Below are 27,525 nucleotides of genomic sequence, written 5' to 3'. Positions count from 1 at the left end.
TATCCAATTACTGCATTAGCGCATCAGAGCAGCAATGGATGGCTAATAGATTTTTAAACGCACACTTGTTTGGCCAAAGTCCAAGACCGCTCCCTCGCTTGGCGTCACGTCACCGCTTCTTTCTTTATCATTGTGAAGGCAAACTTAACGTAGTATGGCCGTCATTTGGAAGTATTCACAGTTTTACTTCCACAAAGAATACGCGATAAACATTGCACAGAGCGAATTAAGAAAGACATTTATTAATAAATTCTTTACGCGAGTGACATAAACATTGAAGGAGCAGTGAAATAATATTAATTGTTTTTAATTCGGTCGCCTTCTGTTTTCTAATTTTTCACGGATTTCTTGTTTTTATCCAAAATGTGGCTTATTAGTCAACCGAACGGAGTGATCCAGGAGGTGAAGGCAGAACCCAACTCCATTGGACAGCAGTGCCTGGAAAGAGTAAGTGCACTTTATGTTTATTTTTCAAAAAAAATGGATTCATATATATATATTTGCAAAATGTTTGCAGGACCATTTGACAATTGGGAGCCTGTTCTTTCTTAATTCGGATGTTATGAAGGCGAAGAACATGTACTCCTATCCAAAATAAATAATCAACTAATTCTTTAAACACAGAAAAATTAATTGTGCAATTGTGTAAAATTTTTACTAACACAATGTTGTTTTGAAACATAATGAATTACTGATTTTACGGGGATTATAAGTATATTTTAATAATGAAGACCGTGGTTCTATTAAAATTATAATGCTAGCTGTAGAACACGTTGTCGACGTCAGACTTACCTTGCGGACTTTGGACCCGGCTGCGATCACGCTCTCTTGCCGTGGAAGTACCAATCTTTACATTTGTTATAACGTTCAACATTTAAATTTGATACATATGTAGTTGGTAAAATTTCAATATAATGCCAATAATTTTAGTTTAGGGCTTTTCATGCCTTCCTATTAATAGGATATAGTATACAGTGTATACATCTATTTCATTCCCATATGATTAGGAAGGACAATTAGTGTCTTTAATTTTCAACACGTTATCAGTTTTATTTAGCTATAATGAGGTTTCAAATTTAACCAGTTATTTACTGGATAAATAACCAATTCAAATTATAACCAGGACTTGTAAGTAAATTAAATACCTAATAACTTAATTGTTCCGAAAAAAGATAAGGTGCATTGGCGTAAGGTCGAATGGGTAATTTTGAAAAGTGATAATATCTACTAAACTAGAAGCACTTTCTATTGTAGCAAGCAAAATGCCATGATAAGCATTGCTAAAAGTATGAGGTGCTTCTGGTTTAATAGACTTTTTCGAATTTAGGCCTCTTACGAAGTTATCCCAACGCACCTTAAATGGTATAGTATTATATAATATATTATAATACCCACTAATTATGTCTGTAGATTCCTCAAAACTCTATCTAAAAGACAGACTTGAGTCCCGTATACGTAGTTCCCGAAATACCGTGATTGTTTTGTTTTGACTGATCCAACCTAGATATTTGGTAGTAAATTCCTTGAAGTCCGATTACGGCGCCAAAACGGTTCGTTTTCGCTGGCCGGCGGCCAAATCAAAATGATTTCACACTCACACGCCACTATAAATTCAGCTTGGTTTTCAGGGAAATTGTTTCTACCGACCTACTTGCACGATTCTTATAAAACACAAGCATTGCATTTAAATGTGTTGAAGTAAAAGATAACCAGATACAGAAAACCCCAAAAATATACCTATTAACTTTTTTCGTAAGGAAGAAAGTAGGTAAGTAAATTAGTTATGCAGCTTTAGCTTATACAAAAGTAATAATATCACCGGCCCCTACACCTACAGGAACATTTCTTTAATATTGATCCTTAGAAACTGACCAAATTTCTTTGCTCTTGAGTGTACATGGCGTTTACTGCAATGTCACGCATCTTAAATAAACGTTTTGACCATGTCCTTTGATCGATGACATACTTGATCAACTTTTATGAGAAAACGGACTTCCTTGATTGTAGATGTATTTTTAAAGCAGATTTCAATACCTACTAAATACGACACTACAATTTACATCGTGCATAGAAACTAAACTAAGCGAGTAATTTAGTTCAAGAACCTATAAGGAATTCCTAATTGTACAGTAGGGTTCAAAAGTACATGGACAAGTTATGAATGAAATCATTCATAATTTTTCCATGCAAAATTGAACCAGATGGTACCTACTTAGCTTAAAAGTTATTCATAATCATGCGGGTTTAACCTCAAAGTTAGACATGAAAAAAGTGACACACCTGTTATCTCAACATACCTACTTACCTACAGCAAGTACAGTATCGCAGCGAAGAGTAACGCTACCTCCTACCTACCAAATATTATCTAAGGTACTTACCTATTTACCTAAAGAAAAACCACGAGTAAATTGCAACCTGTGTTGTTTCTTTAAACTTCCTGGTACATCAGAAATCCATTTCAACTTCCTCAACTATCCTAAGCCTTAAAATAACCCAAGGTATTACCCAGAAGGTTATAATTGTGTAATTTTTTATCTGAGTCATACGCCATTTTGATTTCTCGTAACCGCTTCTCACCGGCTATTGTGCTTCGGGTCCAAAGTCCACCAGCTGGCCGTTTGATTCTTGTTATGTGCCGAATATCAACGAGTCAAACGCTCCATTGAACCATCATAAGCGCTGTACTCTATTTGTAACGGATCACGAGCTCACAGTTACGATGGTTCTGCTGAGCGTTCTGAGTCGCCTGCGCTCGGTAGGTGTAGGTAATACACACCTTGTGCGTTCACGTGGCCGCTGCGTGAAAGAAATGAAAACGGTTCTCTAATCTTATAATTCTATAACTATTTGAATTTCGAACTTTTTTCAGCTTTTGTTAAAATTTTCCGTAGGTAACTGCCGCTTTATTTTAAGTCGAGAGCATTTTATGGTTGTTAAGGTAGGTACATACGTGCCTAATATGGAAGACAATTAACATTTTGAACCAGCCATGTTTTGTATGTAAATTAATTCCAGAACTCTCTTTTTCTAAGTTATTTTTCTGAGGATTTTGCTACAAGCCAGTACAAGTCATTAAGAGCTGACAGATATGATAAGCACGATGCATTACATTAAAAGTACTTGAACTGCTTATTTAGACCGGTATTCCCTACATTACATAGCCACTAGATTCTATGCTACTTGCGCAACAGGTTTGCTAGGATGGTTCACTGAGTAGGTACAGGTACCAACTACCAACCACCTAAGTTATTTATAAATGAATGAAACAGGCGGAAGAATCTAGTTTTGCTTTCTTCATTCTATCCACAAAAGGTTTCTAGTTCTACAATACAAACTTTTCGAAAGTACGAAGTGTACGAACCACATTCGTAGGCAATAAAGAACTCTATTACAGAGTGAATACAGTTTGAATTGCCTTAATTAATGCATTTAACCTTACTCGATGCTAACACGCCTAGCAGAGTCCGAAGTCCAACCAACCCGAGCGGTATATTTAACTCAATTCGACTGTCTCACCGACTTATTAGACAAGGGTTACAGTATATTTAGTACACGTTGAAACTGCCCTAGATTCTACGAATAGGTAAAGAAAACAAACGAATTGTTAGCAGTTTCACAATCGACCGAAATCGGTATTGCGAAATTGCATTGACATCGAAAATCAAAATTGCGTGATGGACACGTAGCAACCTAGAAAATACAGAATTGTGGAAAATGTGCAAGCAAGTATAGTAGGCTTTAAATGTCGTTGGATATTTTAACAATACTTTGGCTTGATTCAATTATAAATAAATAAATAAATAAATATTATAGGACATTATTACACAAATTGACTAAGTCCCACAGTAAGCTCAATAAGGCTTGTGTTGAGGGTACTTAGACAACGATATATATAATATATAAATTATGGATCCTTGCCTTGATATTTAATGTGAGTAAGGTAGACCTACTATCCAAGTCTCAACATATTGGTACCTCCCGCAACTAGTTTTTTGCAGTATCAGAATCATCAATTTAGTTCGCGCAAAAACTAGTCGAATTGTTAATTGAAATTGCTTTGAACTACCCAATTGGGCCGATGGACTTTGGACCCACACGTCATCCGGCCTTCTGTTGTAACCGAACCAACGTTGTTTGTCACAATATCCTTCGGCGTTATGATTGCCTGGTATGTCGACGCGCTGGGTACAAAGGTATATCACGATTTTATGAGTACAAGAATGATAATGATACTGTGTTGTAGTTAAACGAATTGCAGGCGGTTGTGTTTCGTAATGATTACAGCTAAAAGGTCTGTTTACACCTCTGGGTACAAATCAGTTGCTACGACTCCATCTCCTTTGCAAGAGCGCAAAATATGAAAAGGATAGAAACATTACAATCCAAGGTATTAAAAGGATTCGAGAACCCGCAACAGCTAATTATATTACTGGACATATTTTCTGGTTGCATAAGGATTCTCAGTCTTAAATTGCTTTACGAGCCCATCCATCTGGTTTCTCAGAACTTTCTCTCGCATTAGTCATTCGAAACAAAAACTTGTGCACATGTTACGTGATCTCATCGTTAAGCATGTGGCTATGCAAAAATAAAAATACGTTCGTAAAAGCGATAGACCAAACTTACACTTAAAAGAAGTCAGGGAAATAAAATGGTGGAACATCTTTAACTTTTACAAAACTCACTATGGGAGATACCTACATCCGATCCGAGTAGTGTACATGTTCAAACATAATAACTGTCAAAGCTTAATAACATGAACATGGCGTTTTGACAGTATGCTATTTTTATCCGCCTTTAAAAAAATATGAGGATAATAATTCCACTATATTATTATGTTATTGTACGTTTGTAACGCCATTGCTCAGCCCATGATGAAGTTATTTTGATTATTTGAATGACAGTTTTTTCTTACAACTTCATATTTTAGAACAGACAATAGCTAGGTATAAACAATTCGTCACCGCTTTGTCTTCTACGCTGTTCTTGGGCTCTTTTATGTACTTATATTCATATATTGAATAAATCTCTTTGCTATGCTTCAAACGATCTTAGAGAATCTTTTCCTCGAACCTCGAACATACTTTATTTTACCGTGCCTCTAATGATACCTCAGTGGCAGCTTAATGATTTATCTAGAATTCTCAAGCTGGCCATTTGGTTTTAATTGTGCGGATAGCCTCGATTCTTTACTACGAACAGAGGGGTTCTGTTTTTACATCTGTTTTAGCGGTGCATCTGGAGCAGTTAGCACTCAACATGCAAATTTAGAACAAAAGGTTTATTACGAAAGAGTTTTGGCGGTTCCGATTATGAGCGCAACTTGCGCAAAACTACCTACATTGTAGCTTGTATTGTAGGTAAGGCATGCTTACTGTAGCTACAGTAGAAAGGACTTCTGTCAGATATTAACCACTTTCAAAACTAAACCGCGTTCGAAGTTACCCCAACGTACCTCAGGTAATTTTTATAGAATGTTTAAGAACTAGCAAATTTATATACTTATCTTCCGTAATATGACCTTTAGTGTTTGAAAAAGGAAGTGTAAATTGGGCAGTCTACGTGACTAGCACGAGCAGACTCCGTGGTCGAGGACCTTGGCTCACATACCATTATCTTACCTTTGCTGATCGCTGGCTTCTATAGCAACTATGTATTTGAAAACTAACTTTGTACCTTGTCTTAAAAGAACAAAGTCTACAATACAGTTTATACTCAGCGCGGCAAACTATTAGGTGTTGCGAAACCCTTTGGATTACACTGTAAATGTTCAAAAATGAATTCTGACCCGACTTGTTTGGGTATAAAATACAAGTACAGACACGGGCCGTCGTTAAGCAATTTAAGATTTGAAGATGAAATGAAGCATAATATCATATTATGATATTGTGCAGAAAAGAAAGAGAAGAAGAAAAGTCTGTTATAAAATTTCGTGAGTATAGTGAACACGATAAATTCATTTACATGTTGACCGCGAAAACTATCACTCCACCAAATTATCAATCCTTTCAAGTTTCCTACGTTAAACACTAAAAAATTGTGCATGAAACACTAATAAGCTACAGACATAACGCGGTGATAGTAATCGTGATGAACTTACGTCAATTAATCGTACTAGTTACACCAAGTTATCGCTAATTAATGTAACCGGGCACTGATAACCCGAGACGGTACCTTGTCACTTTGACCCGTGCGTACACAATCCCACGTAACCGGGAGATAATTTTACTTGGATAAGGTTCTTCGATTACGGTATACGGTTCAAAATTACAGGATATATTCGGTTATGTGATTTCGTCATTCACTCAAAGATAGAAGAATGAGAGGTGTCTTGTAGGAAATTTAGACGTTATTGGTATTGTTTTTAAGTTGGAATTTGGTTAAATTGTTGTTTTCAAAACAAATGATAAGAGCGGTCATACAAGTCATCGCTAGAACGATAAAGTTACTCATTCCTATAGTACCTATCTATATTTTGTTAAATGGATGGGGTAAAAAAGAGGTAAGTATGCGGTTTTTAGTAATTAAGATGTCAACTCTAGGTACTGATAATATCACAGAATAAATAATAGTACTACCGTACTTGTTTGTTTGTAGTGCTTGTTTGCCACCGACGTGGTATAAAAAAAAATCCTACAAAACCGAAGTTTGTCGGCGAATGATGTTGCCCCCGTCTAAATATATAGCACTATCCCTTTCGGCTATTTAGGGTTGTCAAAATTCAAGCGATTATCTTATCTGTTGTTGTGCACGCAATGGAATGTCAAGTTTTGCCGACCCTAATTGCTCGGAGCAATGCTGAGCCGAACTCAACTCGATTGACTGTTTTTCTAAAACCCAAATGTGTAAACTGCCCAGTGTAGAAAGATCTCCGTATATGTATAGTTATTAAGGATCTTGAGCTCATACTCATTATAGTTGTGCATAATTTTCATATATTTTTATTCGGATCCCTTTGTTTGACATAATTATTGGAAGTCATAATGGAATGAATGATTGTCAGATTATCATTAAGTAGTCATCATTCTGAAACCGTTAACATCTCAGGATTTTCGTAAGGTTATCCTATAGATAGATTAGGTTAGGTTTGTTTTATGGCGGTCCTGAAAAGTTTGCGTTCCTGAGAAAAAAAAATTATGACTAACGAAAAAGCAGTCAAACATGATTATGACTTAAAACTTTATGGGAAACAATGAAAACCCATTTTTATTGTTCCCTACAAATAAATGTGCCTATTACCTACTTATTTTTGGCGCAAACATCTTAAGTGACTTAATCATCTTATTATGACGTCATAAAGAAATAGGCATGTTATTTTCTCCTAATCAAATTGGAGATTATACTGTGAACCGGATCTTATTATCAAAGTAAATGTTTGTTGATAATGATAAGATATCTTAATTTGTGCTAAGTTTTGTATTCAAGCGTGTGATAAGAATAAGATCAAAAGTACATTAAGTACAAGATTGTCAGAATTATAGCTATTGATAAAACATAGTAACTATGCCGATTGCCGAACAAATTTCATATAAATCACCCTTCTGTCACCTTTTCACAAAAAAACACTTTCGGAAACAAAGTCATGTAATCGAATAGATAATCTATTCACTTTGTTTAAATCTGGAAAAAAAAACAATAAACATACCGTCGAGGAATTTGAAACTCTCTGTAATAAGGTACGGAATGGTACATAAATCAGTCCTTTGCTGTACCTATTAAGACCAGTATGTTTGTATGTAGATTAAATCAAAGTTACGAAATCGGGAGCAAGGTTACTACGCGATCAAAGATTCCAGTACGATTCCATGTATACTAAGATATTGGGGACTAGGGAGAGGGGTCGCAGGCGCATACGTTGGGCCGCTCACGTACGCAACTCCCGCGCACCTTGAGCGCGCGTTAATGACACGATATGGTCATTGTAACATGGAGGAAAACTTAGCTTGATACTGAGATTTTTATCTACTTGCCTAAAAGTTAAGGTTGGTATTTGAACAAATTTGTAACATTTTTTTAGGAAATTATTTTTGAATAATTTTCTTAATAATTGCTGTTACTTTTTATTAGCACTTTTTGGTGATGACGTGAATTTTCACAGTGCATCTATCGATTAACATAAATTTATAACAAATTTGTAAGATTTACTAACATGTTAGCTACAGTTATAGGTTCCTATTATATAAAGGAAGATATAAATCATTCGGTTACGGTGTTTACCTCGATATTGCAATAAATGATAATGTATTTAACTGCATAATCTGTAATCATTATTGGTATTGTAAAATCATAAATTCCAGTGATGACTTGATAAATTCAGTCTGAAAAAAAAATACGTTCTGTAACAAGCCTGTTTGGCAAGTCTGAGACAGAATAACCATTTTGACAAAAACCAAGAGATTCAGAAACGAAATTGGGAGACGTAAGTACACTATAAAACGTTAGAAATATATCTATATTGTTAGTGTTTGTCCAAAGTAAAGAACAGACCATAAGTTCAAATTATTTCCGTGTTCACACATGCAAAGATAAACCTAAAAACCTACGTCGTAAAGTTCCCATTATATAATATTCAACCTACTCTGTTTCATAATGTTGACAGCTCCAAAAAAAGATAGTTCAAAATGGATCATTTTTTCAAGCGTTTTCATGGCCACGCCACGCGCTCACCTCGTGGTGATTCCTGGATAACTTCCAAAATGAAGTGTCATCGTGTCACTGAACTGACCAGTCGTAGGATAATGTCCATGTGTAGAACAATGTCCTTGGTAAGATCGTTGGGGAGTCAATAGCTGACAAAATGTCAATGGCTTTAAAACAATCATTGTCTTTTCAGAAGTTCGATTAAACTGCACTTAAGACCTTTTGAAATAAGATCTAGAGTGGGCGGGATATTAGTTGCGTCGATTAAAGTTGACTAGGTGAGTCTTCATTTACATAAGCTTTCTGCTTCGCACGGGTTAACAAATTATACACTTAAACCTTCCTCAAGAATCACTCTATCGATAGGTGAAAACCGCATCAACCGCATGAAAGTCCGTTCGGTAGTTTTTGAGATTATCGCGAACATACATACACATAGACAGACGCGGCGGGGGAGTTGGTGATAGTTGTGATATTTATAAAGGAAAGCTTCAAAGGCTATTCACTTGGATCTGTCTGATGCCTTTTTTGTTTCAAATGTATAAATTATAACATTTTGCTATTTCTTACATAACTGACCTACCCTTGTATCCTCTTTAAAAACGAAGAACCATTTTCACTATGCGGCTCTGAAAATACTTTCAGATTGGCGCAGAACCAAGACACCCAATTTCATAATATTGGAGGTTTTTGCATTTTTCATTCGTAGAATATGAATAATTTAATATCCGTACCGGATCGGAAATGTGCATAAGGTCAGGCCAATTGGGAATAAGGTACTTCCTGCTCCGTTTTAAATTGTAAGTTTAAACAATTGAATGATTACATAGAGGTTTTTTGTCAGTAATTATATTGTTTATACTCGCTTATAATGTCGATTGTATCATTTGCATATTTATTCATTACTCTTTGAGACGTAACGTTATAACTATTCTGACTAACAATGAATGAACAAAGTATACCTAAGCGTGTAAAACGGTAATATTCTGATTCAGTAGGAAAACCAACAATTGCACTTTGCCCTGTAATGTTTATAACAAGGAAGGATAACAATTATCCGTAAATACTAATAAATATTACTTATTTATACCTTTGTTACAAAAACAAAAGATTTATCCTTAACTTATTGTTGTTTTTATGCGGACAATTTTACTACGTCATTAAGGTTGACCGCACCTTGTCACTAAAATGATACCAACAAAAAATAATGATATCATTTTATACTTACCAAAAATCTAAGGTGTAACCGTGTTTAAGTTATCTAACTAAAACATCTGATAAACATTTGACAAATAAGTTATTTGCACGAGTCCAGCAAAACATCAAGATGGCGACGTTATGTTATGCGTATGCGCATATTTTACGGGCCCGGTATGGCGAAGGCCGTGCGATGAATTAAACTGTTTATTTTCGCCATATTTGTACAACTTTAATACAGTACAGCGTGAATAAAGAACTATTTACGGTTAATACGAATAGCATTATTTACAATTTATTAAGAATTTCGCAATTGTTGTTTATATATTATCATTCGAAAGTTGAAACTATCTACACATCATAATCTGTTAGACCATAGCATAGTTGATAAAATAGAAAACTATGTCTCCCACGTTTCACGATTAAAATTTGGATGATCGCTAGAGCTCCCAACTCCCAACTTCTGTAAAAAGGTACTTTAAATAAATTGAGAGAAACAACGCGGTCTGTCATAAACAAGCTGCATTTTGTCGCCAGGATAAAATCAAATTAGGTATTTGTAATTATGAACATGTTTTATCTCTTAAACATTTGATGACCAAAATACCACAACGTCAATCCTAAAGCAAACGGTATAAATTATAATGTTTGCACAACCTATTAAGGCTCGCTTTTTGATAGAACTTCGTAGAACATTCGTAGTCCAAAGTCCATGTGGCTCGTATCGTTTAATTTCTGGTGAATAGTCCATAATTTCCAGCAGCGTGTGTCAACAATGACTCAATAACGCCATTGCAGTTTACATTATCCGCTATTCAAATGTAAAGTTGCTCGAAAACAAACGTAACATTCCAGACTCCAGCTTTCAAGATTGTTCTATAAGATTTAGCAAATTTGGCAATATGTGTCATAGAAACAAAGTCAAGTGCTGCTCAAAAATGCATTTTTTCAAACCATGTGCTGGCGGGAAAATGATTGAAGACACAGGATTGAGATGAGTGGTATCTTCGACTTGTGTCGATTTGTCGAAGACTAAGACTCTTTTTATTTTAGATAAGTCAGTCTAGAAACCGCAAGAATTAAAAGAGTTTCCTTACTTAGGTCTAGAGTTGTTGTTTATAAGCACGCCATAATTATAACAGATTAGGCATAAGCTCTTGACTAATCAACAATATAAAGCGATAAGTTCAAAATAGGCCCAACTACAATAACAACTAGTTCTCGTGACAATTTCCTTGATTGTCGAGTGCATGAAAACAACTGATAGTGGGAAGTGCGCAGAACACCTGCGTGTTTTGGTGTCATGGCTGAACCGCCCCCTGCGAAGTTCGATAACATTTTGAAATTAACGCTAGGCTGTTTATCAATTTAAATTGTCTAAATAGACAATAATTACATCTGATAATTTTCAAATATGATTGTATCAGTTGCTATTCAGCTTGCTTCACATGATACGAACCCTCCTAATTCTACTAGATTTAAGACTTATATAATTTGATGTACTATTGGATTTAACTATTGATACTATTACTTATTCTGTGCTACTGATACTAATCGGTGAAGTACGTACAGGAACTGTATTTAATATTCTAATGGTGAATTAATTGCGCGAGAGACTACGTGACCAGAATCGTGTGTCTACTTAATTACAATAACTATTAGTATATATAAAGCGTTAATTTTGAAGTGTAACAATGCGATGCAATGGTGTAGTATTACAATTATAAAAAATATAGATGTTTTTATTTGAATTAGAATAATATTGTGACATTCTCTAGACTAACAGTTCAGATTGACTTAAATTTTGTCCATTTAAAAATTAACACCACCATTTCGTTACCACTTTAAAGATAGAGTAAAGAAGTATATAAGTACATATGTAAGACGCCGCACGACCTATGCGATTATCATAAGAGCAAATGTTCTCATGTGCCGCGCAAACAAACCAGAAGAGAATAACATCACCTGGCAAGTAGCAACTAAGTCTAATCCTACGCAAATACAACCTTTGTTCGTTGATTGTAACATGCCTGGCTTGCGTGATCACTAATCCTTAATAAGGAAGTCACTAGTAACCCAACTAATATAAAAACCTTGACAAAACGGGCTTGCAGAAATATAAATGGAACTGTTTTTGCTAAACAATCTGGTCTGCTGGTGTTAAATTAAACAAGAGATTATGATTGATTAGACTTTAAAAGCTTCAAATTAGTCTGCTCGTAAATTCTAATAATCCAGACACTTTGGTTTCACCTTCACGTGACACGGCGATAGCAACGTGGCAAATATAGCCGGTGATGTAATGTAATACGGCTAAGTAGGAATATAAAGTTGGTAGGGCACTCAAAGGCATCAAGGCTTTGTGGTGATAAAGAGAGCACTTTGCGAATATCTTGTTTACATTCGATTGTAAACATTGCGAGTTTTTGCGTTCAGTATTGATTTGTATTTAAAAATAAATTGGATTGTTGAATCCTTGGCAACACAAAGTATTCCGGCCTTTGTTACATCCTTGGCAGCTCTAGCCTTTGTTCCAAATCGAGGCATCTAAAATACAGTGACCTCAAATTACTTTTAAACAGCCCATTAATACCCAGTGTCGTATTTACATGTTATGGCTGTTGTATCTCTTATTGTGCGAGTATAATTCTTGTGGATATCATCAGTCACAATAGAAAGCTGTTCTGTCACGGTAGATAAGAGATGGGTTGGTTATTACCCAAGAAACATCATGGTTATGTGCAACCACGCTCAGTTGCCCATTGCTTAGCAATGCGTAGTTGATTGTCCTATAACTGGTTTGCAACAGGCTTCTGGCCGCATTTTGACACGGATTTCTCGCCGTCCTTTTCCATTTACCATAGACCAATATAGACGGAATTCTCAGTTAAACTAGGATTTTTACACTTGTTAGCTCTATCTAAACCATTTGGTAGGATTAATGGTTTTGTTCATTTAGCTTGCACGTGCCTCTTATTTCAGCGTAAGTTGACACATCCGTCCTAAAATAGGGCTCCAACGCAAAGTGCGTTCACCCTTCGCAAGTACCTGGGGTTCCAGATAACGGCGTGCAGTCTCTTTGTTCTAAAGGAAGTTGTTAGGCGCGTTTCGATAGGTGACTTTGATCAAAAGCTTTGTGAAATCTTCGATCCTTTGAAATTCAATCTATCTGATCTTAAGAAATTGGAAACTTGATAAACCGGTTGATATATGTACTTACTTTATTTTTCGCGTCGTGTATGATATCAGATTCAAATGTTCGTGATTGCGAACCAGTTCCTTAGCATACGTGGCTTTCCAGTTATTTTAAGATTTTATGAGATTCGAAATGAAACCAAGGTGGAATGCAAAACAAATGCATATTTCGCAAGTTACTTTGTATTCGTGAGGGTCGCGCAAGGCAAGCTCTGGTACCACTTTCTGTATTCTGCATACAATAAACAATGGTCTCATTTTTCCAAAACAACGAAATTGTGAAAAGATTCGAGTAGATTTGGCAGGCTTGTTTTGAATCGCTTCTGTAGAGACTGTTGGTCGGTTGGTTTCGCCCGAGCACGTGGCGAGGACGTGATGCGTGGGAGAAAGAGCGACGCGCGGGAGCGAGACGGAGAGAAAACATCTGGGACGCTTTGCTTTTAGCCATCGAGGATTTTTTCTGTTATTTTTTTAGTATCTTCGTTGGCATAAATCTAAAGACAAGGCGTAGCATGATGTAAATATAATGCGATGGGGAAAGCTATTATAAGAGAATCAGTGAGTCATTATGTCGTAAAACTCGTAAAGAAAATGGTTTTAGTCATCATTGTCGAACATTGTCTGGTTATCTGTTTTGTTCTACATTTATATGAGGTTGTTTACTTCAAATATTTAATTCGAACAGAAAATATCCAGATGGCGATAAGCCGCATTTAAATGTAACATAATTGAGTATATGCAAGCTGATATTGATATGAACAGTAGTACCTATAGTAGTAGTGGTATTAAAAGGACTGGATCGTGCATGGATCGTGGGATGGAATTGGCAACCAGTCCCGAGCCTCAGCAGGTCAACGAACGCGAGGATACTCCGCACCACGTGCCGAGCCTACGAATATGATACAAAATGGCCGCCGGATTTTCACTTTTTAATAATGGCGTCGAAATTGCCACATACAAACATTTTATACTTTTTATTTTGCTATCGTGGCGTGATTATATTTAATCGAATTTCTTTACAATCTTATTGTGTATACTTGTGTTTTACACACTAGCTAGTTGCCGAAAAACAAATCTCTCGTAAATGATGTTGGTTACCCGCAATAATTGGGTTAATATGGCTTAAATAAATAGTAGGTACTTAATATATAGGTAGGTATATTTCAGTCATTCACGTGTCTTCGGCGCCATGTTGTTTTTTCGGCCATTATTGAAAACCGCATTAATTAGGCCGCCGTGTCAAAAGGTTAATATTTTACAATTTATTCTATAATGACTCATAATCCTAAGCTACGATTTAATCTAATTAAATTTTGCGCAATACTTTTAACATTGATTAGTTCACCATTATTCTAATGAAGAATCAAGTTTCTAACAATATTTATACTTCATGAAATAATTAAACAGCTACATCCTATTGCTAGTTAGGAAGACCCAAGCCAAACAAATTAGCGCAAAGTGATAATGAATATGTATGTAATATAAATGTATTTGTTCTATGTTAATAATATTAATTACACAATCATAATATTATTTACATTGCTCGTTTCACAAGGTCATAATTGTAATAACTAAGTATGCACACTTCTAATCTTACCACTCCTGCACACTACCTTTGGACATGCATAAACACAGTGATCCATTCAAGATGTCAACCTTAAACCAGTAACCATAGAGTTGTAAGTAGCACGACCGTGCACCACGCCGCTATCTCGTGTTAGTTTACAATGGTAAGTCTTAATAGAAGTCTAGTTATTACAATTCGTTAAAAACACGCTATGGCCACGTGACTTAAGGAATGCAACCATTTTTAATGCTTCGTGCTATTAGTATGTAACGGCCGCAATTGTTTGGTACTATTTGGGACTGTTAACTAGCCATTGGTGTTTTTATGTCTTTATAAGGTTTATGGATGGTACTTGCTTTTTGTAAGTACATACTAGTTTCTGCCCAGCACTTTGTCTGCGTGGAATGATAATGATGATTGATAAAAACTATCATTATGTCCTTCAAACTATCCCACCAAATTTTACTTATCGGTTCAACGGTATTTTCTTATTTATAATATTAGTAGGGATTATCTGTACTTTTACAAAGAATGGTTTCTAGTGGTACGAACGCCAGGCCTTTCAAAGACTCGAGGACTTCTTTCAACTATATATCGATTTAGCCTTTACGATTGGAATCGTTACCTAGAAATTTCGTGGTTCTCATATAAATATTCCATTACTTTGATAAGATAACACTATTAGCCAGATCAATTTGCTTGGTGAGCAAATATTTTACTTGCCGCGATTATTAATGACTATTAAACAGTTAGTACAATTATTGAGTTGTATGGAATGTAGGTCTTCGGTGTTGACACTGTTGAGTGTTGACTTTAACCGGTCATTTCATTCTACCACCGTAAGGCCTAATTTGCATTACGATGTACACTCCGTCTTAATCTAAGTAGAACCTCTCTTAAACCAAATAACATTTGTTTCATTGATTTCTCAAACAAACGAAATTCATCCCAAATCTACTATACAATAAGGTTCAAATTGAGAATTAGAAAATTTTGTATGATGTATCTTCAAACTTTGAAAACCGGTATGATCGTCTAATTACAATTTTAACATTTTTCCATTTACATTGACCTCTTTCTTTAAAGCGTTTGCAAAGTCGAGGTTAAATTTAGCAACTCTCAGCTCATCATTAGTTATTTAGAACTCAGAATTATGATTTGCCCCTGACTATGAACGGGACATCAAGATGTCGACTTATATATCAGTTACATTGATTGCAACGCCGTTCAATGCTAAGGATTGTTTACAAATTACAATTCGTTTGATAAGGGCCAGAATTCGTTGACCACTTATCTCCGTGGAAAATAAATGACGAGAGAAGAATTTTATCACTTGACCCACAATTACGAGTAATACGTTGGTTTTAGGACTGTTAATGTTTAAACCAATGATGTTATGATGTGATATTTACATATAATATAACCAAACATAAGTATCTAGTACCTGGGCGACCGAGCTTTGCTCGGTTATAACTATTTATTGTAATATGGTGGTGTATAGGTGATAATCTTAACTACATTTTTTTACTAAATTAAACTTGTCTAAAACAATAAAAATTAATAAATTATATATAAACTTGAACATATAAAAAAAAAAGTTAGTCACCGGGCGAGATTCGAACCCGTAACACTCGTTTAGCAGTCCGCGTCTTAACCCGCTAGACCAAACGGACAGTGGCCGGTAACACGAAATTAGCGACCATATTCTGCGTCAAAAGAAAAACGCATGAAAACTCGAAAACACGCGTTTTCCCAAAAATAAGACTAATCTAGATAGATTGTATACCCCCATATACCAAATTTCAGCGAAATCGTTAGAGCCGTTTCCGAGATCACAGAAATATAATATATATACAAGAATTGCTCGTTTAAAGGTATAAGATATCATAATGGAAATATTCATATTACATATATGATTTTATTGTAAATACTAATTGTAAAACGGTTTTAAGTTTATTTTAGTGTGAATGCCCTTAATTTTACAAAACAGGTCGAACCTTCTTAATGAGGTCGGTAACTGTTTTGTTTTGTTCTTATTTTAAGCGTCTCGGTACATCTTAATAAACAAAGTTATGAATATTTAGTAGCATGAGACGTATAAAATAAAGATATGTAATTCAATACTGTGTTTATTTTACATCTATGCTTAGTCGCCTTGAGCGAGTTCTGCCCATTGATACATGAGATGAGCTCTTAAGTTACCCCACAACAGCGTTCTGTAGTTGTAAATATTTGTCATCCAACCCATAGTTGGCATGCCTTAATTGCCACCACACATTTCCTGCTGCGTAAAAAAAATAACTACGCAATATGTTGGGTTTAACTTTAATAAGTCAATAGTTATTATAAAGAGGCGTGTTTTTTCTTCTGAACTGCGACACATTCAAATAAGGTGTTTGACTGTCGACATTTAATCAACCGAATAACAAATATTAGGTGCAGCTGGCACAGTATCTACTGATAACTTTCCTTTGTAATAACAGTTCGTTTAGGCGCCATGTTGCTTGTTCTATATCACGCTCGTAAAACATACATAACACACACTCGCTATTGTGAACTATTCATAAGTGCTAATTTAACATGTCAGCCATAGACGTAAAAACGTAAAATGTCGACTAATAATAGGTTTGAGTTGTCAGATTGCTTTCACTCCGCGATCGCGTGGCTCCGTTTAGCAAATATGTTCGCATACCCACAACCTCTACTCGTATTTCGTAACATTCTAATACGAAAAGCTATTAAGGCTTCCAGTCTGGGTAATAAACAAACTTACGCAATATTCTCTAGCAGTTTCAGAGTCCTAACGCTCAATTTAATTGTTCCAGTTATGCGAAAAGCTGGAGATTGGCGCCGAGTCCGACTACTTCGGGCTCCGCGTGTGCCCCGCCTCGGGGCCCAGTCGCTGGCTAAATCTGCGGAACCCACTCGACCCGCACCGCATCCCCGGAGGCCGCCTGGATCTCAGAGTCAAATTCTGGGTCCCTCCCCACCTCCTGATCAACGAACCCACCCGCCACCAGTTCTATCTTCACGCCAAGCTCGATCTCACCGAAGGCAGACTCGTCGTCGCCGACCAAGAAGTCGCCAGAAGAATCATAGCCTACATAGCGCAGGCGGAGACTGGCGACTGCGATGCCGAAGTGCCCCCCACTGACATCTATGCTGAATGCGACAAAATCGGACCTCAAGGCGAGAAGCCTGACGATCATTTAGAGAAGATTATCGAATACCATTGCGAAATAGCCGGTATGCGCGCATCGCAGGCGGAATACAGGCTTCTAAAAGAGATATCGAAGCTGGAGTCGTTTGGGGAGGAGCTGTTTTTCTGCAAGCCGGTGACGCAGTTAAACAACGCTCACAACCTGTACAGTCACTTGCTGTATCATGCACAGCAAGTTGAGGAGCCTAAGACGCGCGACGATCAGGAGATAGACGGGAGTGGGACGGTGGGGTGCCTGGCCACGGGGCAGACGGGCGCGGGCTGCGGCTGCCGGCTCAGCACGTGTGTCGGCGTAGGACCACACGGCATCGTTGTGTACCGGCCTGCGTGCAACGGGGAACAGGAGATCGGAGTTGAAAAACAAAGGTAAGATATTGTGTGTTGTTTTGTTTTAAAAACCTCTCAAGAGCCCCCCGGATTTAACCCCACTTAAAAGCCACATTCATTAAGCTTAAGATAAGCGTAATCTTTAAACTATGTTATCAGGTTGAGTGTGGATATCTGTTTAATAAGGCCATTGTTATATATCAGAGAGAATAAAATATGTAGAAAATCCTAGTCAAGTATGGTAATAATAACTATAACTACCTACGTTACGACACTTATTGCGTCAATCCCATATTTTAAATGCTAATGAAGGATATCATTGAAAAGTTGACGCAAATGATTAATGCTGGCATAGACTTTTACTTGGTTGAAAAAATGCTGAATCAACATCCATAGGTCTTCGTGACAGATATGCAACTCCGCAACAATACGCTGCACTAGTGCACTACATTTATCACATGATTTTTATTTTGTCATATATAACGTCTTTTGTTGCGTAAACAAATTCAAAATATCGATTCACATCTAATAATTCATATGTATATAGATTTCTTTTCTACGATGTTATTGCGATAGTGGAGTTGTCGAGCAAACAGCTACTCTTGATAAGATAATATGTGAACACAGGATCTTTCTAGTCGCACTAAATATAATGAACAAAGAGATAGATATGTTTGCCAAATGTCACACAAGGTTTAGACGTCGCTTTCGCTAGTATTCCAAATTTCAATTTACTCTAATTTTTGCAATTGTGTGAAGTAAATTTTCAGTATCTATATTTAAATGCTGCATTAGGCCTGAAATTTGGGAGAAAATTACATCCGGTATGATGATAATTATATTCACATCCGGTTTCACAATTGAGTAATTTCAAAACCTTTAACAATTTGCATTATATTGAAAACATTATCTAATTGCGATTATATTATCTATTCTAGGCACACCTTTCTCATCGCTGAATATAATTACCTAGATTGTTACAGAGCATGTCATTGTTGATAAAACAAATTAAACCTTGTCCTGGTAAGCTAGAAACCCAAAATCTAATAATGAACCCCATCTTTCCAGCATCCCGTACACAGCGATCCACCGCGCGCAGCCAATGCGGCGCAACTTCCAGCTGACATACGTGACAGGGGAGGGACACGAAGCCACGCTTCACGTCAAGATGGCGACGTCCGGGCAGGCGGGCGCGGTTTATCGTGCTGTGACTGAGCGGCACGCGTTCTACTGCTGCGAGACTGTTCGAAGTGACGTCACGGAGCAGTTTATTAGGGATCTGAAGGTAATTGTCTATTGTTGAAGTGAAACTTCTTATGCGACTTCCAACAAGGTTGCGTTAAACGTATAACGCTATAATTGGGTAGTAAGAGTTTGTGATGAGTAAATTCGTCGATTAGCTCAGCCGGTTCCATGGTGTAATGGTTAGCACTCTGGACTCTGAATCCAGCGATCCGAGTTCAAATCTCGGTGGAACCTGACTGTTTGTATTTTTTCTTTTTATATTTTCTATTATTTAGGAATTTTGGAATATATATATTTAAAATATATGTATTATTAAATCTATTTTATAAATCTTAATTTAAAATATTTTTTGAAGTGAAACTTCTTATGCGACTTCCAACAAGAATAATATAAACCATACCTCTTAATATAAACCATATGTATTTTAGAGCATTATTTTCATCTCCACATTACGAAGTTTCACTTCTTCCGCGCGGAGGGACTCCACGTACATTTTTTTTTTATTTGAGGAAGGCGTGAGGACGCGTGACGATCAGGGTGGCCGTGTCGGCGGGCACGATTTACCGTATGATCACAATTGGGTAATTGACACATGTTGAATATTATAACAAAATTTAGTTAAATGGATAGAAAATGAGCCATCCATTATAAAAAAGTGGAATTAAAAAATATATATTGAGATTATAAAAAAAATACAAGACTCCGAAATCTCAATTTTTTTTGTCTTTAAAAAATAGAAAAGAAAATTGTACCATTCGATTCCTCACATTTTATTGAAAAATGAATTGTATGACAACTATACACATAAACGCAATATTTCAGGGTCAAAATGGCAATTTCCTTGATCTTCCATATATTTAGGACAGACTTATATGATGTGACGTCACATCACCTTATCATTTTGTTAGAGGCGTTTCAATCGTCTAGTGCGAACGTCAGACTTTAACTCTCATTTCTGATCTTTGTGTTGCTTAAATGCCATGAGTCCTATATAGACATTTGATCCTCACGAAAATCAAGATCGTTTGACATTATTTACAAAAAACAGTCAAGTAGCCAATTGTCACAAAGCTCCTCCCGCTACTGTGAGTGATGCTAAATAGCAGTTCCTAATGATCTAGGGTATTTATGTATTTATTAGTCGCTCTCGCGCTCTATTGTTTTACTGGTTATCGAAGAAGACAGGACGCGTAATCTTCAGGACAGCCGTGTCGAAACACACCGATAAGGTTTCTCGTTTCCACTACTACCCAGGCTGGTCCCTACAACGTCCCTTTAGACTTAGAAGAATCCTCAGTAGCTTATTGGGAAGGATACCTCTACCGATAGTTGTTAGAAACATGGACACGGTTAGGATCGTATGTATGGACATTCATCATAAACTTCCAAGAACAAAACCATAATTCATGCGTTTACGACGCATTTATATTAATTTACGATTTGCTGTAAAATATTGAGTAAGGTCGCTTGAAACGTGATGTTTCTTCGATGCGCAATACGAGATCCACACGCTTGCAGAAACTGATAGCTCGCTGTTGAGACATCTATGGAAATGTAAAATTAACAGCCAAAAAACACCACTACGACAGTTGTAAATATGGGCGATATCTCCTTGCAACTTTTCTGAATTTGCATGAGATGAGAACAACTCAAATGTTTACTTTATCTTCACTTGATCTACCTTTTGTCCTCAGATGGCCTACCGCAAACACATTTTTCTCTGTCAGTCTAATTACGCCTTGATATTTGAGTGAAAGAGAAAGATGCGTGCTATTTGTTAACTGCGGTGTTTGCGGTAGGCTCTCAATATTGATGTTGTCAATTTAGTATGATAATATCTAGATCGAATATGGTATCTATGATACAACAACGTCTAAGTAGTTATTATAGAACTGCTTCTAGAATCAAATCAAGATAAGTTGGCAGCCATTTTGATAGTCCCAGGCGGTGCGTTATTTTAAACGTCAAAGTTCTCTGAAATTATGACGTTCACTTGACACTCGCACCGTCTGGGCTATCAAAATCGCTGCCAACTTATCTTGGTCTGACTCTAATGTAATTATTGTGAGAAATTTTCGTTACAGTACCTTTACTTAGAGTCTAAATAATAGGAATGCTAGGAAGACAGAACTAAAAGTCGTAAATAACTTTTTTGCTGGTTGAAAAGGATTTAGTGCGCATTATTTATTAGGGACACGGTAAATGTCAAGCCGAAACGTATAATGATGGTAATTAAACGTATATTAAACATCAATCAGGCGAACTTTGATCCCAATTGTTATTCGAAAAGACACACCTTCTTTTTACGATTGTTCTGCTCATGATAAATTAAAGAAAAAGTTAAATACAGGGTGGCCAAATAAGAAGTATACATTTTGTTTTTAAATTTTAACTGTATTAAGTTCAAAAATTATTAAGTATTGTTATAAAAATATATTCTTCAGGCTTGGCAAATTCATGCGAAACATAATGTCTGACATATGTCCACCTCTAACAGCAGGCAAATGTAAGCCCTTATCATCCCAATGTTCAGCATCTATTCGCACATTTTTGGCATTATCTTAGTACATTTGTGTCGAATAGTCGGTTTTAACTGTTTAAATTTCATCAGCTCGTTAGCATAGACACGTAATTTTAGATAGCCCCACAGAAATAAGTCACGATCTGCAAAATTTGGGGAATTTGGGTGCCAATCACAATCACTTTTTTTTCAAAATTAATCCAGCAAACAACGTGTTTTAAACATAGAAACATTTGAGATAAAATTGCTTGCTGCTGGTGGTAGACATTTGGCAGAAATTATCTTCCGTATACAATTGCCAACCCTGAATAATATATTTATAAAAAAATATTTAATAAAATTTCCACTCAATGTAATTAAAATTTAAAAACAAAGTGTATCATTCTTATTTGTCCACCCTGTACATTGTATTAAATTAACAATACATAAAGGTATTGAATATATTGACCCTTGTTTTTGTGCCCTATTTCCTTTTGGATAAATAATAATTCCGGCTTTTCTGCATTTTCAAGATACATTTTGATATTATTTTTTGGTATCTTGGCCTCGTTTTATAAATCGACCTCGTTTTCACTCGTCCGTTAAATATTTGTCTATAGCTTTATTGTACAGTATTGCACGGTGTCTATATTTAAAACAATACTAATATTAAAGAACTTGTTTTGTATATGTCTCGTCTCGTGAAATGGCGCCCTAAATTATTCGGTTTGTATCATTGTCTACACCATCAACTGATGTGGAAAGCTTATTATTAAAACAAGGTCCACCGATGATTTAAAAGTGTTAATGTACAAATAGATGGAAAATTAGAGGGAAATAACAGGAAGAAACAAGGGAAGTCACTGACGAGTGTCTACTAGACACTGTCCAGTGAACCTGCTGTGTTTCTGTATTTTAAGCTCTGCTATTCTAATGCTATATCTCTGCCAGTGGCATATGTCTTTTTTGAGTTATTGGAGTTTTGATTTTATTTCAATTAATCAAATATGAAATTTAAATGATAAAATCGGTCGGGACTCGCAAGGGTTCTCTCACCTTAAAGGCCATCCTACTCTAGCGTTTTCCAAGCGTCGGCTTCTAGTCAACTCTATGGCTGCTGCTCGTCGCAACGTTGGCGCAACTGCGCAGCGACGCCATAGCGCTGACTAGACGCCAACGCTCAAAAGACAGTGTGGGGTGTAGCTCTTAGATGTAGCGCACACTTGGATGTTCTAAGCTAAATTTGTGTAAAAATCGCGTATTAAGTTTAGCCGTCCGTTGTTGCAGGGCACAATCGCGTCGATCTTCAACGACTCGACGACGCTGGGCCGGCGCTACGTGTTCGACATCCGGCGCACGTGCCGCGAGGTGCACGACGGCGCGCGCCGCGCCGCGCACGCGCACGCCGCGCACGAGCCGCGCGCGCGCCGCCGGGACGCCGGGACGGACAATAAGGTAACGCCATTACTTCTTAATACCGGTGTAGAGTAGACATTAAACTCACGAGGGAGGAAACAGTTGCGTCAAGACGACGCACGACCGGTCAACGTCAGTTCGATCAGGTTAGAATTATCACGGTACTTGTGATAATATTTTAGAAGATCTTTGATTAGAATTTATTCGTCTTTCTGCTGATAATGACTGTAGTGTAAAGTGCCTATAACGTACCTACTTATCGGCATTTATTAAGATTGTACTTCAAGCGAAAGTAGTAAAAAAAAGCGGCCAAGTGCGAGTCGGACTCGCCCATGAAGGGTTCCTTTATGACGTATTAAAAAAACTACTTAAACTACTAGATCTCGTTCAACATTTTACCACTTTGGACACACATTTTACCACTTTGGTAGTGTCTCTCGCGCAAACTATTCACTTTAGAAAAAAATTATATTAGGAACCTAAATATCATTTTTGAAGACCTATCCATAGATACCCCACACGTATGGGTTTGACGAAAAAAAAAATTTTTTTTTAATTTTATGAAGTATTAAAAAAACTACTCATTAGATCTCGTTCAAACCAATTTTCGTTAGAAGTTTGTATCGTAATGTCATATATTTTTTTTAGATTTTTCATTCTGTTATTTTAGAAGTTACAGGGGGGGGGGGACACACTTTTTTTTACTTTGGGAGGTTCTCTCGCGCAAACTATTCAGTTTAGAAAAAAATGATATTAGAAACCTTAATATCATTTTTGAAGACCTATCCATAGATACCCCACATGTATGGGTATGTTGAAAAAAAATTTTTTTTTTTAATTTCATGACGTATTAAAAAAAAACTACTTACTAGATCTCGTTCAAACCAATTTTCGGTGGAAGTTTACATGGCAATGTATATCATATATTTTTTTTAGATTTTTCATTCTGTTATTTTAGAAGTTACGGGGGGGGGGACACACATTTTACCACTTTGGAAGTGTCTCTCGCGCAAACTATTCATTTTAGAAAAAAATTATATTAGAAACCTCAATATCATTTTTGAAGACCTATCCATAATAGATACCCCACACGTATGGGTTTGATGAAAAAAGATTTTTTGAGTTTCAGTTCTAAGTATGGGGAACCCCCAAAATTTATTGTTTTTTTTCTATTTTTGTGTGAAAATCTTAATGCGGTTCATAGAATACATCCACTTACTAAGTTTGAACAGTACAGCTCTTATAGTTTCGGAAAAAAGTGGCTGTGACAGAATCGGACAGACAGACGGACATGACGAATCTATAAGGGTTCCGTTTTTTGCCATTTGGCTACGGAACCCTAAAAACCCTGTATCGAGTGAAACTGCTGCATCTTTTTGAAAAAGATCTTCGAGTATCTTAAAATGAAGCATTTTTAATTTTTTAACGAATTTATAAGTGAAAGAAGAAGTATGTCTTTTGAAAACTGTGTTTTTGTATACTTAGCTCCTGACACCCAAATTAAGTCATCAACCAGTTCCTGTTCACGTTTGTCGCAACTTTGAAAAAAAATATTCACTGATTTAAACTTTCTCGATTTTTACACATTTTTTAAACTCAATATGCGATTAAGTCACGTTTCTATAATTTAAACATTTCAAAGACTTATATAATAGTCGCTAACCTGACCCGTTCGTTGTCCCCAGGAGTCCCGCGGCCGCTCCCGCAGCGGCGGCGCGGCGCTGGCGTGCCGCGTGTGCATGGACAGCGCCATGGACACGCTGTTCCTGCCCTGCCGACACGTGGTCTGCTGCCAGGAGTGCGCGCCTAGGTACATTTTTTCTTTTCCAACTCCTCTACTGTTACCTGTCATTTATGCATTCATTAACACGAATATAAGAACATACATAAAAGGTTTCAAGAAAAGTCTATATTGGCTATTCCACATAACAGCACTTGTGGTTTAATAGTACATTACGATACAAGTGTAAAAAATAGGAAATTCGAAACGAGTGGCGATTTATTAAAACACGACTGAAGGGAGTGTTTTAAATCGACACGAGTTGCGAATTACCTATTCGCACATGTATCGTACAACGTTTTACAGTACATACGGCCCTTTAAATGTTTGACACAGTAACGTAATATGCTAATTTTCGCACTAGTGCGGTAAAGTAGCACCATATGTACTGTAAATCGCTATAATAACGTTACTGCGATTAATGACTACCAACCTAACAAAATCAAAACTAATACAGTTTTACACTAAGTGCATTGCTGCCAACTTACAAAATATTCATTTGGTTGCATAGTAAAAACAATGACTTACCCATAGACTACAAAGACCGCTTAGCGTTGCTTGTCAGTCTCCATAGGCTACTGTGGCCAAAATCGAGAGAAAACTGTCCAAAAATTTAAATTAGCAAAGAGCAAGTACCAGGGCCTCATGAGTTACGAGAAGGTGTCGCCGACCGGCCGGCCGCGGCCCGGGGCGGGCCGGGCGCGTAACAAGGGATGCTCGCGTGTCTTAGCTATATACTTTTGCTTTGTTTACCTAAATTAAGTTTTATTTTTGTTGACTCGTTGGAATAGTATTGTATGCAACGTTGTATAAGTAGGTCAAAAAATGCTCGTGGCGTATTCCTTTACAATACGTAGTAACTCACGCCACTCGCCTTTTTTGACCCTTCTTATACAACTGTTGCATAATAGTACATTACGATACAAGTGCGAAAAATAGGAAAATCGAAACGAGTGGCGATAAATTAAAACACGACCGAAGGGAGTGTTTTAAATCGACACGAGTTGCGAATTACCTATTCGCACATGTATCGTACAACGTTTTACAGTACATATGGCCCTTTAAATGTTCGACACAGTAACATAATATGCTACTTCTCGCACTAGTGCTATAAAGTAGCCCCATATGTACTGTAAAATACTATTTCATAATTTTGTGGTTAATTGACGTAACATATGTTGCTCACTTTATTTCTCATTATTTTTCGCGGTTCAAACCAATGAGTAGAATTTTATACTACGTAACCTCAGGCCAACATGGTTTAAATGGATTTATTGGTAGTAAAACCCTCAAGGAAGAAATTACTTGGTCAAAGATATGTTAGAATAATGACATAAAATTATCGTTGTAACAACACTAGCAGCAAAATTAGGCATTTTATCAATAACATTTTCTTGTTACCAACTCGGCACTTTAGCTTGACTTGATATTTAGCAACATTAAAAGACATATTTAGCTCCCAACACCGCCCTCTGGTAACTATTTTTGACGACTGGTCTGGCCTAGTGGGTAGTGACCCTGCCTATGAAACTGATGGTCCCGGGTCAAGGGCATTATTATATTTATTATATATATCGTTGTCTAAGTACCCACAACACAAGCCTTATTGAGCTTACTGTGGGACTTCATCAATTTGTGTAATAAAGTCCTATAATTTTTTTTTTTTTTCAACAAAAAATAACGAAACATCTCCATATTGTTACAGATGCGAACGATGCCCGCTGTGCCGCGGCGAGATCGAGAAAACGATGCACATATTCCTGCCCATCGAGTACCAGAGAAGCGCCCTGCTCATCGACAAATGAGCATCGCATAACCGACGTTTTGCTCAAAATGTGACGGTTATCGATACCCGGCGTGCCTGCGTGTGTGTCTAGTCAGCGAGTGTGGCAACCCCTTTACCTGATCATTCTCGAAGAGGGAAAGGGTTACTGTGGTCCCTTGTGGAAGAAAAGTGGGATTGTATACAGTTAGGAAAAGACTGGTGTTCGAGACCCAATGGTCTAAAAGTGCATTTTTTTACCTACAATTAAGTTGGAATGTTCGGAATACATATGGAAACGTACTTAAGCTAACAATGTAATCTTACTTTGTAAATGTCCCTTCGTTTTAGAAGGGTGAATCTGAAAAAAAAGGAAAATATTCGAAAATCAGAAAAAATCTATAGAATTAACTATGTGATAACTTAGTAGCAATAATTTCTTTATTATTTTCGTTTTTGCACTGACTGGAATTCTATATTGACTATGTATAAAAAAAATAAGGACTACCCTTTGCATTTTGTAAATTCTTGCCTTTATTGGACTGTACTTTGGATCTTTTAAATTTTCCTTACTTTAAAGTTAATTATGTAAGTTAATTAAAAACGTAAGACCCGTGGTCTGTAAGATTTAACAAATAAAAAGATATGAAAATAAACAATAATTATGTTACAACTA

At 36.6% G+C, this 27,525-nt stretch overlaps 1 protein-coding gene and 1 non-coding gene across 2 annotated transcripts; both read left to right on the top strand.

The window, feature by feature from the left end:
* The first annotated feature begins 118 nt into the window (after positions 1 to 118).
* LOC133533520 (E3 ubiquitin-protein ligase MYLIP-like) lies at positions 119 to 27,525 on the top strand. The gene is made up of 6 exons (XM_061872503.1): positions 119 to 447; positions 17,425 to 18,185; positions 19,215 to 19,431; positions 23,179 to 23,346; positions 24,993 to 25,117; positions 26,793 to 27,525. The coding sequence occupies exons 1-6, from the start codon at positions 364 to 366 to the stop codon at positions 26,890 to 26,892; spliced, it is 1,455 nt and encodes a 484-aa protein (XP_061728487.1). The 5' UTR covers positions 119 to 363; the 3' UTR covers positions 26,893 to 27,525.
* Trnaq-cug (transfer RNA glutamine (anticodon CUG)) lies at positions 19,554 to 19,625 on the top strand. Its single transcript has one exon. It is a non-coding gene; the product is annotated as a tRNA-Gln (tRNA).

This window comes from Cydia pomonella, unplaced genomic scaffold, assembly GCF_033807575.1.
Source record: "Cydia pomonella isolate Wapato2018A unplaced genomic scaffold, ilCydPomo1 PGA_scaffold_173, whole genome shotgun sequence".
Lineage (NCBI taxonomy): Eukaryota > Metazoa > Arthropoda > Insecta > Lepidoptera > Tortricidae > Cydia > Cydia pomonella.
This window is presented reverse-complemented; position numbering and strand designations above follow the sequence as displayed.